The sequence below is a fragment of the Syngnathus floridae genome, chromosome 6 (genome assembly GCF_059516105.1).
Source record: "Syngnathus floridae isolate MCC-2025c chromosome 6, RoL_Sflo_1.0, whole genome shotgun sequence".
NCBI lineage: Eukaryota > Metazoa > Chordata > Actinopteri > Syngnathiformes > Syngnathidae > Syngnathus > Syngnathus floridae.
The window spans coordinates 17,653,196-17,670,947 of record NC_142418.1 but is presented as its reverse complement, the minus strand read 5'-3'; the positions used below and the strand labels follow the sequence as shown (position 1 = coordinate 17,670,947).

Sequence of the window (17,752 nt, the reverse complement as noted above, 5' to 3'; positions counted from 1 at the left end):
TTGCCGTTTTAATGTAACTCTTCTTATTTATTAAAAATACTGGTGTGGATGATTTTTATAACACTCTCTGGAAAAAACTCAGCATCATTATTTTGTCATGCCAAAACGGTATTGCAGCTCATTATACTCAAGTTGTGCTCTGAGTGTGTTTTCCTCAGTCATATCCATTCAACAAAATTGGCAGTTGAGTCGAAATCACCGAAACGTGACAAAGGCTACGTTGCTGCAAACTATTTTTAGCCTGATACTTTACACACTCATTTTCCCGGCAGTCAATGAGTTGTCGCCAAGTGTATGCAGGCCTGCATTAATGTGGCAAAGATGCAGGTCATTTCCGTTGGTACCCAACACACACACACACATTTTAAGTGGTGAAACGATGACAAAGCCTGAGGCACTACTCCTCAAATCCAGACATGGAAACTGTGACAATGTGGTCTGTGAGCCAGAGGGAATAAGGCACTGATTGTGCATGGATGGATGGATGGATGGATGGATGGATGGATGGATGGATGGATGGATGGATGGATGGATGGATGGATGGATGGATGGAGAACCATCAGCAAAGGTGAGTGTGATTTAAAGGTCCATATTCAACACATCCAGCAAAGGACATTGAAATGAAATGGGCCCCGCCTCCCATGGCATGAAGCCTGCCCCACACAGTAGATTACATTTAAAGGCAATTACGGGGAGTGACGCAGATCAGATATTCTGTGATGTTTAAACAAGCCAAACCAGACACAGCTGGACCTCTCTGCTCCACAGGATCCCATCGGCAAAACGATTTTCTAAAACATTTGAATGAAAAATCTTTATTTGATTAATCATTGATTGGAAAATCAATTTTAAAAAAATATTTGATAGTGTCAGCCCTATTTAACACGCAAAAGCGAGCAGTACAAACAACACAAGGCCTTGTTAAGTAGCATGACACAGACGTGTAGCAACGGTGGCGATGTCACATGGTGAGTAACATGAGTCCTGCTGACATCTCAGCTGTGTGGCCTTTTTAACTCACTGCATGAGGGTGAGCTTTCCAGATGCTACACTTAGACGAGAGAGAAAAGACAGCCGCGACAAGTCACGTGGATGTGAAAAAAGTGCACAGTTAAAAATAAATGCAAAAGTGATTCGTAAAATCACAATACGTCGATGCTGCTGTGATTTTTTTTTTTTGTAATAGCGATAGATCATATCATCACAACTTTTCGCAACACGTTTAAAAAAAAAAAGGTATTAAATGTAAAGATAAGAAGAAGAAGAACATACGCTGCAAATTATGAGCGCAAGCAGACTGTCATCGAAAGCCGTTGGAGTGTGCAGTATTACATAACGCCAGCCGGCTTTGAGCCACAAGGTTGACTGAGCATTATGCAGATGTAGAAGCTGTAGCCATCGGAGATGTCGTAACAGGGTAGACCACCCGGGCAGTTGCTGAGGGCCACGAGCTGAAGGGTCCCTCAAGAAAGCCACGATAAAATAACAAGGCTGCTTTACACACTGCATTGTTAGGAATCCCTCGCTAACGGCGCCTTACTTGCTATTGCTAGCTTGTAGCGGGGCGGGTCCCAAGAGCGATATTAGTCCATAGCAACAATTTTTGTTTTTTCCAGGGGCCTCCATGGGTTCTTGCTTAGGGCCTCCAGCAGGTCTAGGAAAAATTGCCCGTGAATCCCATCTGCTAATGCTCACTGCTGTCTAGCTAGCCGTCGACTGTCCCGCTCAGTGCTCGCCTCGACTTCCAAGTACAAGTTGCGCCAGCGAATGTCACGATATAAAAAAGAGGCACAGGCTTCGTAAATACTCATTTTAATTGAACCAGGAAATGTATTGGCCCATTTATGCATCAAGCACCTGTTCGAGAACACCAAACAAAGTACTCGACGAGGTGGATACGCGCATTCAAATATTCAGAGAACATTTTAAGCGTACCGCTCAAGCTTATTGTGCATGTTTCAATTATCTCATGTTTAAACTCGGCTTTCATTCCCCAAGCAAAGACTCAAAGGGGTCAGAACATTTGGTACAATATCACGCCGGAATTGACTTTGTTCCATATCCGCCGCTTGTCCTGAACATAAAACTGGCAAACAAAGTTATCACCTAGCTAGCTTCTTTGTTTGCCCTTAGCTGAACACAATGAGAGGCCTGGGAACATGTGATGTTGTTTTACTGGGTACAGTTTTATATGGAAGGCTGTTTTGGCAACCATTTGTAACAAGTTAGTTTTATGTACGAATACCTCAAAGAACTACAATTGAGGGGAAAAAGTGGTTGTACCATGTAGTGACAGCCGGCGCCGGATGGGAAGTAGCACGAGCACTTGAATCGCTCAGCCAAGAGCAGCCTGGATGGATCAATGTGTGAGTCAAATAAAAACATCTCACACATGAAAGGCAGGATCACCATGGTTCCCCCCCGCTGAAGCTGGGCCTTGTTGCCATGCGATTGGGATGAAGGAAAAACACAGACAGGTAGACTCCCGATGAGATATTATTAGCCTCCGCTTTGACGTGACGTTCAAACCCGATCGGCAAGCAACCGTGACTGTCGGTCGGGCCGATCGTCGGCTCGAAAAGGCAAATCGGGGTCGCGAGAGTTCAAACGTCACGACTCTGTTTAACAAGCGTGATTAAATGTGAGGAGGTCCGGTTCCAGTGTGATTGTTTTGCAGCTAACACATCACAAAAGAGGACCAAGTAGGTGGAGCTTAACAATACAATCGCAATCAGTGTCCTGTAGATAAGCCGACGTTCCAGTAAATGTTGACAAAACTCGTTACGTCAGATCTGCTCCTATTCCCCAAATGTGGTTCGGAGAGATTTTTATCATTTTTCTGCCTCGCTCTCACATACTTTCATCTCCAGAGAAATGTCCTCAACCTGACTTGTGACGCACTTCTAATCTGTGTCCTGAGCGTGTTTGACAATTGGAAGGTGGAAGCCATAAAAAGTCATCTCAAGGTCCTAAAACAACATAACGCTGACATCATGGAATACCGCGTCCTCTTATAATTAGGTCAAAAGGGAAGCACTTGATGTTCTAGTTTCCGATGTATTTGGAATTTGCGTCCACTGGTGACGATCGTTCTCAAGCATTTATCGTTTCAAACGCTCGCCTTGAGAACAGAAGATTAGACCGATTTAATCGGTTCCCACGTGTTTACGCTGACATTTAGAGTGACGTTTTCAGAAAACCTGGTAAAACATAAGCCCCCGATAAAGAGAGCTGTGTGTTTACATTGGAAAGTAGATGTGAGCCATTTCAAGGGGAGGAGCCAAGTTTTGTTGATATCAGCATGAAAACACCATCACGCTGTTTTTTTTTAACAACCGCAGCGGTTTGGCATAAACAGCAAGCCTGACATTTCAAAATACGCCTATAAAATTCCAAATTGTAGTGATTGTTTTTTTCTGGTCGAACTAATTGCTTTGTAAATATGCATTAGTGATGGCAAAGGCATCCAGTTAACTGAAGGTAACCAAGCAACTGTTTTCAGACACTTCAAATTAAGCCGGTGCACTTCCCCTTTTCTGCATTTACATTTATGACGCACAGATGTTTCCTGCCGACAACAGAATATCATTTCTTGCTATCAGCTTTAAGTGCCACACTTTGACCTTTTGATATTTACAGATGGAAATATTGACGTTGGAATATTTTTGTACTTCTTAGAAACACTTTTATGAAAACAATCAGTTGCGGGACACTAAACCTCCAACTCCGATCGAGTAGGCGATGGAAATACGATTCATCCATACAGGCATTTAATTAAACCCATGATAATTAAATCCGTCGTCGCTTTGACTTTGCCTATTGATGCTAAGCTGTGAGTCTGACGTCACAACTCGCCTGCTTCTTTCACAAATGTAAATCAGTGGAAATCCCACCGATCGTATCAGCGGCCGTTTCCGTTTATCACGGCTGAGTTAACAATCGGCTCAAAAAGAGCCCGATTGGATCCGTGGAGAACCTGAAAACATATCCTGACCCCCCCCAAAAAAGCCATTTTTGAGAAATGCATGCTGTCGATTTATATCCAGCGTATTTCTTCATCTTTGCCGGTTACATGCAAAAGCTGATTTATCGGTCCGCGTAGTGCGGAAAGACAAGCCCTTATTTCCATCATAATAGCCGCGGCGCTCTTTGTGGCCGCATGAATGATCGGCTCATGATAAAAGTTACATTTTCCTCTTCGGCAAATGCATAATCCAAAATATCCAAACTGCAATGGAGTGTATTTGCATGACCAAGCAAGTGTCGCTCTATGAGTTGATTGTTTTTATGACACGGATGAAGTCGCACTAGATATTGACACACCATAATCACTTTAGGCCGCCGTGTCAGTTCTCTATCGCTGCATTTCCGAGCCTGGCGGGAAATCAGTTAAACATTAACCAGCGGCGGTAGTGGCGGCTTCCAAGTCGGCCGGCCGGCCGACCGGCGCTTTATTGCTGCAAACTGCAGGATGTGTCGCGAGGGGACATTTGGCTCCGTGGCTCTTCTCGGTTGTTCAAACAGAAGGTGCCAGAAGTGTGTATGTCGCATTTGATTTCTCTGGATAAAGCATCATTGAGGAAAAACTGGTTTTATTTTTTGGACTGTCAATCATTATGAAATGCCCGGATTGAATATTAGGTTAGATTTGTTAATATTAGCAATTTAGCTAGTGATGTATAAAATCAAATCTGTATTATGGCTAATTCAAGTGTTGTGTAACTTTTTGGGGATTAGGGTTGCGAATTTGTTTTCACAAGAGTAGTTCATATTTACAGACAGGACAATATGCTGATAAAACCGCAGTTTGTTTACTGTACTGAAATCAAAATTCATAAGCAAAGTCCTCCCGTGAAGGTTTCTGGTTTCTAGTGATATTTTCAATCAGAGGAAAAGGTCAGGATGAAAACAGCCGGCTTAGGAAGAAACATGAGTCGATTGTTTTCTCACGCTTGATGGAGCAGCCCTTTTGGCACAAATGGACATTCACTTATGTTTGAGAAATGTTTTAAGGAACTTTACGGAAATGTTTGCTTTATATTATTAACTCCACTTTTAAAATCAAAACTTTGCTGTTTGGAGTGTTTGTGTGGAAAAAACACTGAATTGAACATAAACCAGGTTGATGGTCCAATAATTTATTTATTCATAAAAAAATTCTCACAAAATAAATAATTTAATACCTTACTAACATATGTGGAAGAACTAATTGCTTAAGGTGACAAGGCTACCAAGAGGGAGATCACAGCTACCCAGCATGTAGTCTCTTTTCAGAGTAGACATTTTGTTGACCACTTTGAAGCGAAGGGAGCGACCGGCGAGGTCTTCCTCCGAGATGCCGTCGAAAAAGAAATCTTCATTGAAGATGGGATTGCGGCTCTTTCGGATGACCGTGCTGCGCTGCTTCTGGACTTTCCCCGGAGCTAGCGAGATGCTAACGCTGCAGTTGATGATCTTGCAGTCTACGGACAAAGGGTACAGGCCTTCGGCACTGATCAGCCGGACCCTCAGTCTTTGGTTGTCCGGGCAGTACTCCGCCGAGAGTCTCAGGCTGCCGTCCTTCCCGATGGGCACCATTCTTTCTTTCATGACCCGCTCTTTATGCAGGGTCAAATCCACGGGGAAGATGGTCGGGGGCGCCAGGCTGTAGCAGCCGGGGAGGCCCTCACCTAAACCGTCCGATGCCCTCCTCATCACGTTGGGACTGTTGTCGGTCGAGCTGCCTTCGTCCGTGGACAGGGAGTTATTCCTGGACACCATGGCCTTCCTGATGTTCCTGGAGAGCAGCAGTTCATGGCTCAGCGTCTTGAAGATAGACGACTTGGCGGGGCATCTTGTCAGAAGAGGCGAACTGAAAGGGGACGACTCGGTAGAAGATGTCGTGTCGCTGTCGGCCGCCCCCTGCCAGTTGAGATTGTGTCCTCTCGGCGAGAGACGGGAGGTCAGAGTATTGAGGCTGAAGGAGGAAGGTGAGGGTGAGGCGCTCGAGGTGACTTTGGAGCAGGTGGCCGATCGGCTCCTGGGTAGCAGAAGGGGAGAGGAACCCGGGTCGGAGTGGAAGAGAGACTCCTTCCTCCTGGTGTGCGGGCTCTCCAGTAAGGTGCAAAAACCGTAGCAGGTCTGCGCTTTGGCCATGTGGGGGAGGGACAAAGCGGCTTGGCTTTGAGGATCGGCGTTTGTTGTCTCCTCATCGCTACAGCCATCAAAGGGACCCTCGTCCACGCTCTCCACCTGGATGATGTGCGGTTTCGGGACCTCGTAGTGCGGCACCTCCACCTCGCAGTGGCTCGCTTTGGCGGCTCGGACAGCTCGGCCCAGCTCCTGATTCTTCACCTCCTGTAGGGACGGGATGGTAGGCGGGATGCAGAATTCCGGGATGTTGTCAGGGGTGATGACGTTAGGGAAGAGGGAAATTCTTTTGTTTTTGTCCGATTTGTCCCCAAATATGATGTCGCTGATCTTGAAGCTGAATTCGGTTGACGACACGGGCGGGATGGAGCTCTCCATTGAAACACGGATCTTCTCCACTACCCACATAGATGTGCTGGTCGAATTCTTGGAAGTCGCTGCAATTGAAATGATGCATTTGTCAGCATGTGATAGCTCAAAAAATATATACATAAAATCGCAAACTTTGCGGAAGCATCACCTTACCTTTTGTAGTTGAGATACAGATTTCCCTGGGCAGGATCGATGGAAAGTTCCGGCCAAAAGTTCAGCGTGCGGGAAGAAATCTCAGTCTTTTTTCGACAGCAGCCGGCAGCTTTGAACATATGTTGAGGGAGGCAGACAGGTTAAATCAAGCAAGAAAGCTGTGAATGTAAAACACACCCCTTGCACTGGATCCTCCCTCTCTCCTCGCCCTCCAGGTTGCTCTGGAAACATCCAGAAGCACAATAGAGCTCCTGTATTGGTTACCGTTTGTTTCCCAAATATTATCGTTTAATAAATTACACAAGAGATAAAATGTATTTGGAGAAAGAAAACTTTGAGTAGTCCAAACTGGCATTGGGATGACCTCCTGATTTTGAGTTATCTTTGGAAGCAGCTCGTGGGGATTCCTAATCACTCTCGGGAAGTGCTTGCTTTGTTTCGTGAAGCTTCAAAAAAGTAAAAACAGAAATAATTCTATTTACATATTCCTCCTTTTTTGTGAGTGTGCAGTGGGATATTTTTTTTTTCTATTGTAAAATATGTGGCTTGGATCACTCACTGCTCTATCCTGCGTGCAATACACATCTTTTGTCAACGCCTGCCCTCTTGTGGTGGGATAGATAATGACAGTGGACCGTCAATCTCCTAACACAGTGTAGATAAAATATAGGGTCTCCAGAAAAGCTTAAAACAGACTTGCTACTAACGGCATAATCGGTTTTTCTCCTGCTGTGTTGAAAATGGTATTTGAGAAGTCAATAATGGCTTCGTCCATCTCGGATAAGTCCAGCCATAATGGCTGTCGACAGGGAACAAGGTTCAAGTGGATGAAATTGGTTGTTAGTGGCGACAAAGCATCAAAGTGCAGAATGACACAACGTCGGGGATTGTTTTAAAGTGCTTTATAAATAAAATTGCAAGAACACGCGAAGGGCGAATTTCTCCGAAATGTTTTCCAAGTTACTGAAGGACATTAACAAATCAGGCAGACAGAGAGCAATTTGCAGAAAAGCACTTTTTGAAAAATGAAATCTCTGTAACCGCACTCAATTGACACTCTAAATCTTCACAGATGATTTTAATATTTATGTAATAAAAAAATGAAAATGTCAAATATATTAATCGCACTAAAATGAATGAAGCTGGAAAAAAATTAAAACGCTGTGACAGTTCATTCTAGATTCCGACAGGGGGAGTATAAACCCTTTTTTAAAGTCTGCCACTGTCCACCCAGTGAGATGCTAAACTGAGGAGACATATATCACATATATACGATGAATTATTCCGAATTAAATCACTTGTGGGTGTTTTATTAATTTTGCATTTAATTTTGTGCATGTTTTTTTAAAAATTATTCATTTGATTAGACAAAATAAATACCGATTTTAAACCCCTCGTTGCAGCTTTGGTGACCTTCTATTTAGATCATCACCGTTTTGGCACTTGCGTTTTTCACATGGAGTCCAAATGTGCGTGCGTCACGTGACTCAACTTCAATTCAGTCAAACAAATGACACCATCATCTCAGTGATGATCAGTCCAAAAAAAGCATCATGCAAAGATGCGGTTCTCCTCTTCCTCATCTCTGCATGTGTAGACGGATGAGGAGGGGCTTGATGATGATGAAGAGCAGGCAGGGGGTGCGCGCGCGCGCGCGTGTTTGTAAGATAGAGAGAGAGAGCCAGAGAGAGAGAGAGAATGTGTGTGAACGCGCGTGCGTGAGTAATGTGTGTGCGTCGCCTCGCTGTGAGCTCGCTTGCTTTCAACAAGACGCGGACCTACAGCAGGTAGGAACTCACCTTCACTCTTTTCCGTGGAAGGTCCGGTGGCTTTTTTTTTTGGTCCAGCACATTCGGACTGGAAACATGTCATCCTCCTCTTCGCTTGCAGACGACCTCTCCCCGTGCTTTTTAATGGCTCGCAAGCGCTCGGCTCGCTCGCTTTGGATTTAACATCGCTCCCATTAGAACCTCCGAGCCTCTCGAGTGGGTTTCTTCAGCGAATTTGAAGGACCCGAGCGCTTTTGACAGTGACTGCTCAGTTGAATTTCGGAGTGACCTACTTGTTTTCTCGTCGCATTTGCAAGTGTAGTCGGTCCCCGCATTTGGTAGAGGCAGGAACGGTGCTCAGCAGCTCTCAGCATCTTCGCTCGCTGCCCTGCACGAGAAATGTGTCATGGTTTACTAACTTGGACTTGACCTGGATGCTGCGTGGATCGCAGTTGACATTTTGCCAGTGGAAAGGCTGGGCTTGTGGGCGTCACTACTGATGTGACCGCTGATTTAAGGTTTCTTGGGTCAAGTTTGAAAGGTGACTCGCAGTTTTTTTTTAGGTAGAGGTAGGAGGCATGCCCCCCCCCCCCCCCCCCCCCCCCACGCACACACATTTCAAAATCACGCATGTTCCCTGAACTATGCATCTGAAGTGTCAAATTTGTTTCATCATATAAAATAGTTTTGAATGACATAGAAAAGAAAAATAGTTTGGACGTGTTCATTTGTTTGAAATGGTATTTTGGTCGCAAGAAAGTTATGCTAAGGAACGCACATGGTTCGTTTTAACAGGCCGCTTAAAATGAGATGTTGGGCCAAATCCGGCCCGCGAGCCTCGACTTGCTTAATCCAGATTCAATGTGAATTTGAGTGTGAATGCTCAATGTGTACCCCAACCTGACCCAAAATATACTCTAATGAGGATTTGCGATATTGTTTCCAAACCTCTTCCACACCACACCAAACCTCGGGCGATAATAACTGCTTGGCTTCCAGTCGACGAATAATAACATTCGATGCAGTGACTGAGCTAATTAACGGCACTAGATTAGCATTTAAAACGCAACACTCACCTTTAAGTTGATTGAAGGTCAATGATGCCGAGGGAGATTAGCACTCTTTACATGAAAGCTCATCATAACTAACTTTATCATTAGTTAAACTTACTGACAAATAAATCGAACACCTTGAGGTGTTTTGAATTTATTTTACGGAACTGATCAGTAAGTCCGACTCGCTTCGCTAAACTCCCTTGACTGTCATGATATTCATTTGACTGCTGTGTTAACCCCCCCTCGCTGTGACATCATCCCCTGGATATCCAGGGTCAATTCAAGGATACTAGGGCTGTGGGAGAGATAAAAGAAAAATCTGCCGTGTTTCACCCGAGTGATGCAAGCGAGGAAACTCACGCTGTCTCAGCAGGATGCAGACAGCTGCGACTCTGATAGCTTTAAGGCTCCGGATGTCGGGTGGGGGGACAATTTGTGGAGAGGCTCTCCCTCACTGATACTGTAAGTCTTCCGGATAGAAGCAATGTGTGGAACTCCTCAGTAGCACGGTGAAGGGGGGGAAAAAAAAAATGCATGCAAGCTCTATTTGGGCCATTTGTTGCTGAAACAGTTGTATACATTTGTGCTGCACTAACTTAATTAGAGCTGTAATGTACGATCCATTTGCGAGCATTATTTTACCGAAGCCTACGCCTGGACGTTTCGGATTAGCTTTAACTGCACTATGCAACGAACGAATGGTCTAAATATTTGCTCACAGCATGATGTCATGCCAAGACTTCAAAGTAAAAGCACGCCATCTTGTTATACTACGTCAATCAAAATTCACCGTTGTTATTGTGCAGCTGTACCTAATAAAGTGACCATTTAAGGATAATGTAGTGAATCCATTTACCCCAAAACACTTGTATTTGGGCTGTAAGTATAAAACCAAATCATTTGAGGTGGTTGACAAGATTCAGGCGTAGAAAAGTGGTGATTATTGCCAGTAAGATTCTGCAGGGTGTTGATTTCGTTTATGTGCAACACGTTAGCACGTCCGCTTCACACTTGAGACGTTCACAGTGTGAATGTCAGCTCAGGCCTTCCCATGTGGAGTTTTCTTGTTCTCCTCGTGCTTGAGTTGCTTTAATCCGGCTTCCTCATGATTGTTTAAAGGCTCCATCTTACCTGTGGACAAGCATTGTAGAAAATAGATGGATTTAGTTCATATAGTTGTCATCATAATAATAATTGCAGTTGGAAATTCTCCGGATATTTTGATGGAGGGTGGGAAGTGATTTTTCTTTTTTTTTTTTCTGCACTGGAGAATGTGATTGTTGAACCATATTTAACGCAGGAACGCGTAGGAGGCGGCAAGTCAAACACAGCCCATGCTGTCGTCGTGACCCCGCCTCTTTGTTTACGGCTGAAATAGATCCGTCCTGTGGCGTTTTCTCACTGCTGTCTCTGTGATCACTTCGGGGCCTGGCCCGCTTCCAGATGGTTCTCTACGCAACACCGGTGAGATGTATAGACGCAGGCTGCCACTCTCCCTCTCCCGTTGCTCCATCAATCGGAATTCACGATTTCCTGTGTATTTCCCAGCAGATGGATGTGGCAGGCAGTCGATGTGGGGCGGGGGGGGGGTTAATGCACATGGGCCGTTTTCTTTTTATTAGCAACCTCTCCCTATTTTAATGCATATTTGTAATTGGAAGATGTTGGAATATTATTTTTATTATTTAAATGGATTGGAGAGAATGTCAGTATGGATTGTCCCTGCAAGGTCATTGGCTGGCTTTTCAGTGGAATTTAATACATTGGTTGATGAATGGAATAATGGCGTATTGGATTTATATAGCGCTTTTCTCAAAAGCACTCATGGTGGATGGCAATCATTATACACACAGCCACTAATGGTTAAGTTGTGCAGGTGTTGACATCTCTGGTTGCTTCCCACCATTTTGTGCACTTTAGCCACACATCAACATTTATCGAGGCAAGGCTCCAATCTCAGAACGCACCACCTAATAAAAAAAAAAAAAAATGGTTGGGAATCACGAGTCTGTTAACCTCTAGACAAGTTTTGGTACAAAAGCAAAATAATCCTTTGCTGTCAGCGATTTTTCGATACAATGGTATTTACCGCGCATGCAGCGTTGCTAGCATCACATTAGCAAGAAGTAGGTCAGGTGATGCGAGCGCCGTGCCGTTCAGGTTGCCCGGCCTGTGGCGCTTCTCCTCAGCAGGTCAGACGGGATGTCGGAGCGAGTACTCGACGGCAGGTTTTCTACTGGACACGGGCCGTGGGCCTAAAGTGGGTTAGCCGCCTCACAGCTAATGCACATTAGGGTTCCCCCGGCGCGCCAGATGTCGGCTTACATAAATAGTAATCTATTTTTTTTCATGCTAGGATGCTCTTGGCTGTAAATATTTGTGCTTTCAGCTAAACGGTGGGTTACTTTCATTAAGTTTATTTCATAATTGACTACAATTCAGCCGAGAGAGTTGGTACGGGACGTCTCATGGCGGATTCTGACAAATATTTGAATTTGTGGAGTAAAAAGAAAAAGGAATTTTGACGTATTTAATCTTTCAGACCTGCATTATGAAGTATGCCAGTATGCACCTTGACTTTGAAGCAAAGTGATTATCAGCATTCCAGATCATGTGACTTCTGCTGAAGATCATGTGACAGGGTGGCAGAACCAAAGCTCTTTTGTCTCGGACATGTTTGTACACTCCAAATTGAATGATTGCGAAACACGGAGGATGTTGCCCGTGTCATTTGCTCTTGGGGATGTAATGTATGCTTTTCTGTTTGAGTCAATACTTTCTCATTGTGTTCTTGGTTTCCAGCTCAAACAGCCACTGCAGATCTTGTTAGTCACACAATCCATTGAGCATTTAATCATCTGTTTTTTTCTTTATTCCAAGATGTCTGCTTACACTCTGTGAATAATATCCCTTCCACGTGCTCAAAAGCTTCTATACTTGAGGCTATTGTGTAATTAATTCCGAATTAAGAAGTGTAAATTCAAATAGCCGCATTTCCAGCTATATCATATTTTCCGGTGAATGCTTTGTTGGGTTTGCCCTTCTCATTAGCATGCCAAGCGCTTCATGACATCTCTGAGGAATACTCCCAAGTGTCACAGGTTGGCGACAAGGGCAGCGATGATCGATAGTTATCGATCCGCATCTGTGGTAGATGACGTCACAGCCAAATATAGCTGACCATGAGGGTTGTGTTAGCATAGTATGTCACTTGAAACGGTTTTTGTGCTACCGACACCACACAGTGACTGGAATCACTTTTGTAATTTGAGTGTTCAGAATAGAACATGGGCGGTTCTAGACTGTTTTAGGGGTGGCCCTAGAACTGCCCTAGCCCCCCTGAAATGAGATTTTTTTTTTCTCTGTTATGTTCTGGCCTTTACTACTGCTGACAGTGATGATGCTGGGCATTTTTTTGAGTTGTTTACAAAAATGTTGCAGGTGTCAGAAGTAACAGACCTGCATGCCAGACATTTTTAGATTAATCAATAATACAATTCTAAATACAAGCATTCTCATTTACAATTGTTAAGTTTTTTTTTCTACGAGGCCTACAATGCATTAACTAACCACTATGGATCGCCGATGTAGATTTAAGGTTAACACTTCTTTTTATAAAAGAAGAAAAGAGTGTATTGGCGTCCGACAGGTCGTGAGGAAAATGACAAGCCGGTATTTTGACGTCCAAGTCAATTCAGGGTCTGTATGGCTTTTTTTTTGTGTGCGTGTGGCAGCTGGAAGGGAAGGTGGGAGTGTCGGCGGACTCCCCGCTGTCTCGGAGCGCGAGTGCTGCTGACTTGGAGAGAACGCTCTGTAGTGTCGGCGCTCAGACGCTCGTGCAATCACTGGGGACCGCGCTGACACTTTCTCACCCAAATGATTTGTGATTGGAATGCTATCATGTGTGCTGATTGTGTTACTCTAGCCTTGTCGACGCTAGCTTGGCCTTCTTCAGGGTAAAGTGACGGCTTAGTATTTTGAGGCACATTTATTACGTTATTGGAGGTGGACGAAGTTGTCCTGGGTGGCCAAATGGCCTTCAGCCTTTTCTCAAACACGGTGCACCTTTTCTCTACAAAGTGCTGGTCTGGCCTCAATCAGCGATTATTGATCCTGCTTATCAGCACAATTGTGCATTGATATGCTGATTATGTTTTGCATTCGTTCAAACCGGCACTGTAGTCCTTCGTTAAGCTCTGTGTTGTTTATTGATTGCATACATTGTCCCTTTAATGAATACCGTAATGCCCCTTGAGGAATGTACGCTATGTGGGTGATGTCATTTCGCTGAAGCGATTCTCGCCTTTCCTATCTTTCTATTTATAATCCTGATCGGAAAGCATCGAACAAAGCATGGTGATGAAGATGACACATGAGGTCACAGCATCAAATCTGGTCGATTGATCGCTCAGCGGGTCATCAAGTCTTTTGTGTTAAGACCACAATGGAATGAAAGGAACACTAACATTAGCCATTGTTTTGTAATGAAGCCTCTAAAACTGTCAGCTTTTTTAAAATAAATGCCAAAGTAGCAGGTTTAATTACAGGACTTTTTATTTTAATGAAGCCCTAGTGCAATCCGATTTGAATTGGCTCAATTATGTCATTTATTTTGGCTGAGCACATGTCGGAAATGATGCCGGCGTTAATAAAATCGATTAAAAGTCGCCGGTTTTGATTCCCGTACTGCAAGTGTATTTACCGAAAAGCTGTTTATGTATTTTTACACCATTCATTTATGCTATTGTATTATTCATATGATATTATCCACCAGATCAAGTGGACATGGAAGGATACGGTGAGCAAATACATGAGGATTCTCTCCATCATATAAACTACCATCTGTTAATCTTCCAACATGAACATGACCTTGTAAATGAGGTGACCTTATCCTCAGATATCATGGCGCGTCTCCACGTTGAACACAGTATCAGTTTTAAACGCTTAGCGGAGTAAAAGGTCATCCGGTTGGATCGAGCAAATGCAGATGTCTTCTTTTTTGACAGACATTCTTTAAAATTATATTATATTTGTATCTAAATAGAATATTTTAATGTCAGATGTTGTCTGACCTCAGATACATTTTGCATGAATATCACAAAGCGTTAGCGTCGCATCTAAAGAGATGGTTGTGCCATTCTTCTTTCTTTTTTTTTTATTTAACAGCGTATAATTGCACTCCATCCGCCTGCCTGCTTTCAGATCGATGAAACGTAGCGCAGAAAAGATGCTCGGGATTACAGTATAACTCTGACAAAAATAGACATCATTGTTTCCCTTTCCATTATGTGCTCTAATTTCTCCCCCTCGGCTATTCTACGGCGACAGTGATTCACGCTGCTGAGAAACATGTGTGGAACTGTTACCAAAAAAAAAAAAAAAGTCATTCAGCCAAGCCGGCAGTTGGGAAATGTACACAAGGTCAAAGTATTTCATCTTTATCACGGCGATGTTTGCTGGATGTCAGCGAGGCATCAACACAAGTGCTCGTTGTTCTCATGATAAATTGCCTTTCTGACATTGCGCAACTAGAGTGGACGGGATTCTGTGGACGATGATACATTATCCTGCAATGTGAGATATTTCGTCTTATGGGCATCATAAGTATTGGGACACCTTGACTGTTGCGGGAAGTGTATATATGGAATTTAATTTCTGATGGGCTGCATGGAAATCGCACAAAATCGTATTTTATCAAGAGACGTGTCACAAATGTCAATTGGGTTAATGAATGGTTTCGTTGCCGTAGCTCTTTTCTGTACGGGATTGTAGCAACTACAGTTTTGTTAGCGAGATGGGAAGACCAAAGGTCAGTGATTCAAGGACTCGGTTGTATCTGGCATACTGTCAGATTCTCCAAGCACCTCCAGGCACGTCCTCATACTTGCGTGGTGGAAGATGAAAATAGTTAGCAGCTAAAGTTCTGTTCACGCTTCCTCACACAAGAAAGAAATTTACTGTAGTTGGTGTGGGTGAGGAATATGGTGTGGTTATTTCAGTCGTATTGAACTAATTCCATCAAATTCGTGGATGTGACAAAAGATTAGCTATGGAATGCTAAAGCCATTGGATGCTAACGCCACTTGAGGTGGATAGCTGCTCCACCCCAAATCTGGTTCTGCTCAATTTTTTTTTTTCTCAAAGTGAATTTTTTTTCTTCCCACCCCTGCCAAGCGCTTTCCTCATTGTGTCTCTTTAAATCTCTGCTAAGAGAAGGCGGGTTGATATAGTGGAAGGCCCTTATGCTGCATTTAAAAAGATACATATAGAAACATGTTCCTGCCTGTGTAGATGATTTCATTTTTTTACTGTCTTCTACTCAAAGTCTTGAACATGTCACATTCCGACAGCTGCTTGCTGCTCCCTCCTTTGTTTGGGGTCAAATGTCTTTTAAAAACAGCCGCTCGCTTTCAGTTTGAAGTCGCTGATTATACATTTCCTCCGACATGTTTCATTGTGTTCCTCCCTGCCCGGTTTGATCTAGTATCAAATGCTAGCCTGTCACACGAGGGATTAATGACATTATTTTTCGATGACTAGCGTAATCTCTGGCATTTATGATCATGGAGAAAAGATGAGAAGTGTGCGGTGCATTTATTATCATTTATATGTATTTCTTGGAGCCTAGCCATTGTTGGAAAGTGAAATGGATGCCTCGTAGAAAATGTTTTGATGGAGTGAATCAGATACCTTTTGAGGGTAGAATGCCACTAAAGCACAAATCAAGCACAATTATTTTAGTCGCACAATCCACTCAAAAATATTCGTCTCCCTTGACGATACATTGCATTGATGTGAGAGGCACGCAAACATTTCTCGGGTAGCTCACCTGCCTACGGTCGCCGGCTTTAAAAAAAAAAATTTGCGAATGAGCCCATCTCTAAGTGAAAGCAACAGCGGTAATGATTTGCAATGTTCCAATACAAGGCCTGCACATGTCTCTCCCACTGGAGATGAACCATGCAGGACTAATAGAATTACACATCCGCCTCCAGTCCCCACAGAGTGCAGAACTAATCATTCGGAATCATTGTTTTTCAGCAAGCGCAAAAAGGCAGGTACGTACGTCCATGTCTCTCTCGTAGCCAACCCACGCCGCCCTTAAACGCGGCCGCCCTGATGTGCTTTTACTTAGCATGCTAAAGGAGAGTTCAATCAAAAGTTGTCTTCGCTTTCCTTGAGAGAAAAGCACTTCAAGTTTAATGCATATAACTTCACTCGACATATGCCCTTGTCTAAAACATCTATCGTTAATTTCCTCTGTAGATAACTCATTCCATTTTTCATCAAGACACTTTTGAGCCATTAGCGGAATGTGGACGCGTCTGCGTCTTTCGTGTCAAGCGTGATGTCATCGGTGCTTAAAGTGATTCTCTTTCAAAAGTGCCACCAGGTTATTTTCATTTTGGATGGAAAGAAAAATGCTTACCGTATTTTCCGCACTATAAGGCGCGCCTAAAAACCTCCAATTTCTCAAAAGCCGACAGTGCGTCTTATAATCAGGTGCGCCTTATATATGGAGCCACTACAGCAGGCGTGTCCAAAGTCCGGCCCGCGGGCCAAATGTATATATCTTATATATAGACAAAGTTTTAAAATAGGCCATTCATTAAAGGTGCGCCTTATAACCCAGTGCGCCTTATATATGGGCAAAGTTTTCAAATGGGCCATTCATTGAAAGTGCGGCTTATAATCCAGTGCGCCTTATAGTGCGGAAAATACGCTAATTTTCAGACACAAAGCACATCATTTCAAATGAAAACTGTCCATTTATAAAATCACGTATAATGTAATGATTCGTATACAAAATTCATCAGCGTGTAGCATGATGAGACTGTGGAGGAGCATACTAATAACACAAACCAATTGATATTTCCTTTCCCGACATTTTTTCCCGGAGGCTGTTTTTGTTTCACATAGTAAAGCGTGTCTTCAGGTTCCATGCCGTGAATATCGTAGTCATCGGTTAAAAGCACACAAGCTACTGCCGCTAATACAAGGCACGTCAATCTAAATGACAGACCCCAGCAGCAGCAGCGGCGGCGTCATCATCTGCCACTATGAAGCTCCGAGTTAGCGCTGTGCTCTTTCCAGCGTTATGCTTTCATAAATCTGCTTTACAGCTACATCTGTTGTGCCCGTGCCATGCCATGAAATAACACCCGGTGAGGACACACCACAATGATTTCATTTTCTGCCACTCTCTCAGTGCTGCTCCTTGGGTGGCTGCATCTTGATTACTTGATGATGCCATAAAAGAAAAAAAAAAAAGGA

General features: G+C 43.7%; 2 protein-coding genes across 8 annotated transcripts in view; one reads left to right on the top strand and one right to left on the bottom strand.

Annotated features, from left to right (window-relative positions):
- The window catches only part of tln2b (talin 2b), a 66,776-nt gene that overhangs the window by 1,907 nt on the left and 47,117 nt on the right, over window positions 1-17,752 (top strand). For 3 of the 7 annotated variants that reach the window (XR_015859054.1, XR_015859053.1, XM_088378648.1), the window contains exon 1: window positions 8,264-8,441. The exons of 2 other annotated variants lie outside the window; for them this stretch is intronic. The gene's annotated coding sequence lies outside the window, so the exon portion shown is untranslated. Of the gene's footprint in view, window positions 1-8,185; window positions 8,442-17,752 lie in introns of those variants that run through there. 2 more of the 7 variants (XM_088378652.1, XM_088378651.1) reach the window with 1 other exon arrangement.
- On the bottom strand, window positions 5,123-9,650 carry c2cd4a (C2 calcium dependent domain containing 4A). The gene is made up of 4 exons (XM_088378654.1): window positions 9,500-9,650; window positions 8,454-8,811; window positions 6,655-6,763; window positions 5,123-6,566 (listed from the first exon to the last, which is right to left on the bottom strand). Exon 4 carries the CDS (start codon window positions 6,535-6,537, stop codon window positions 5,206-5,208), a length of 1,332 nt encoding a protein of 443 aa, XP_088234780.1. The 5' UTR covers window positions 6,538-6,566; window positions 6,655-6,763; window positions 8,454-8,811; window positions 9,500-9,650; the 3' UTR covers window positions 5,123-5,205.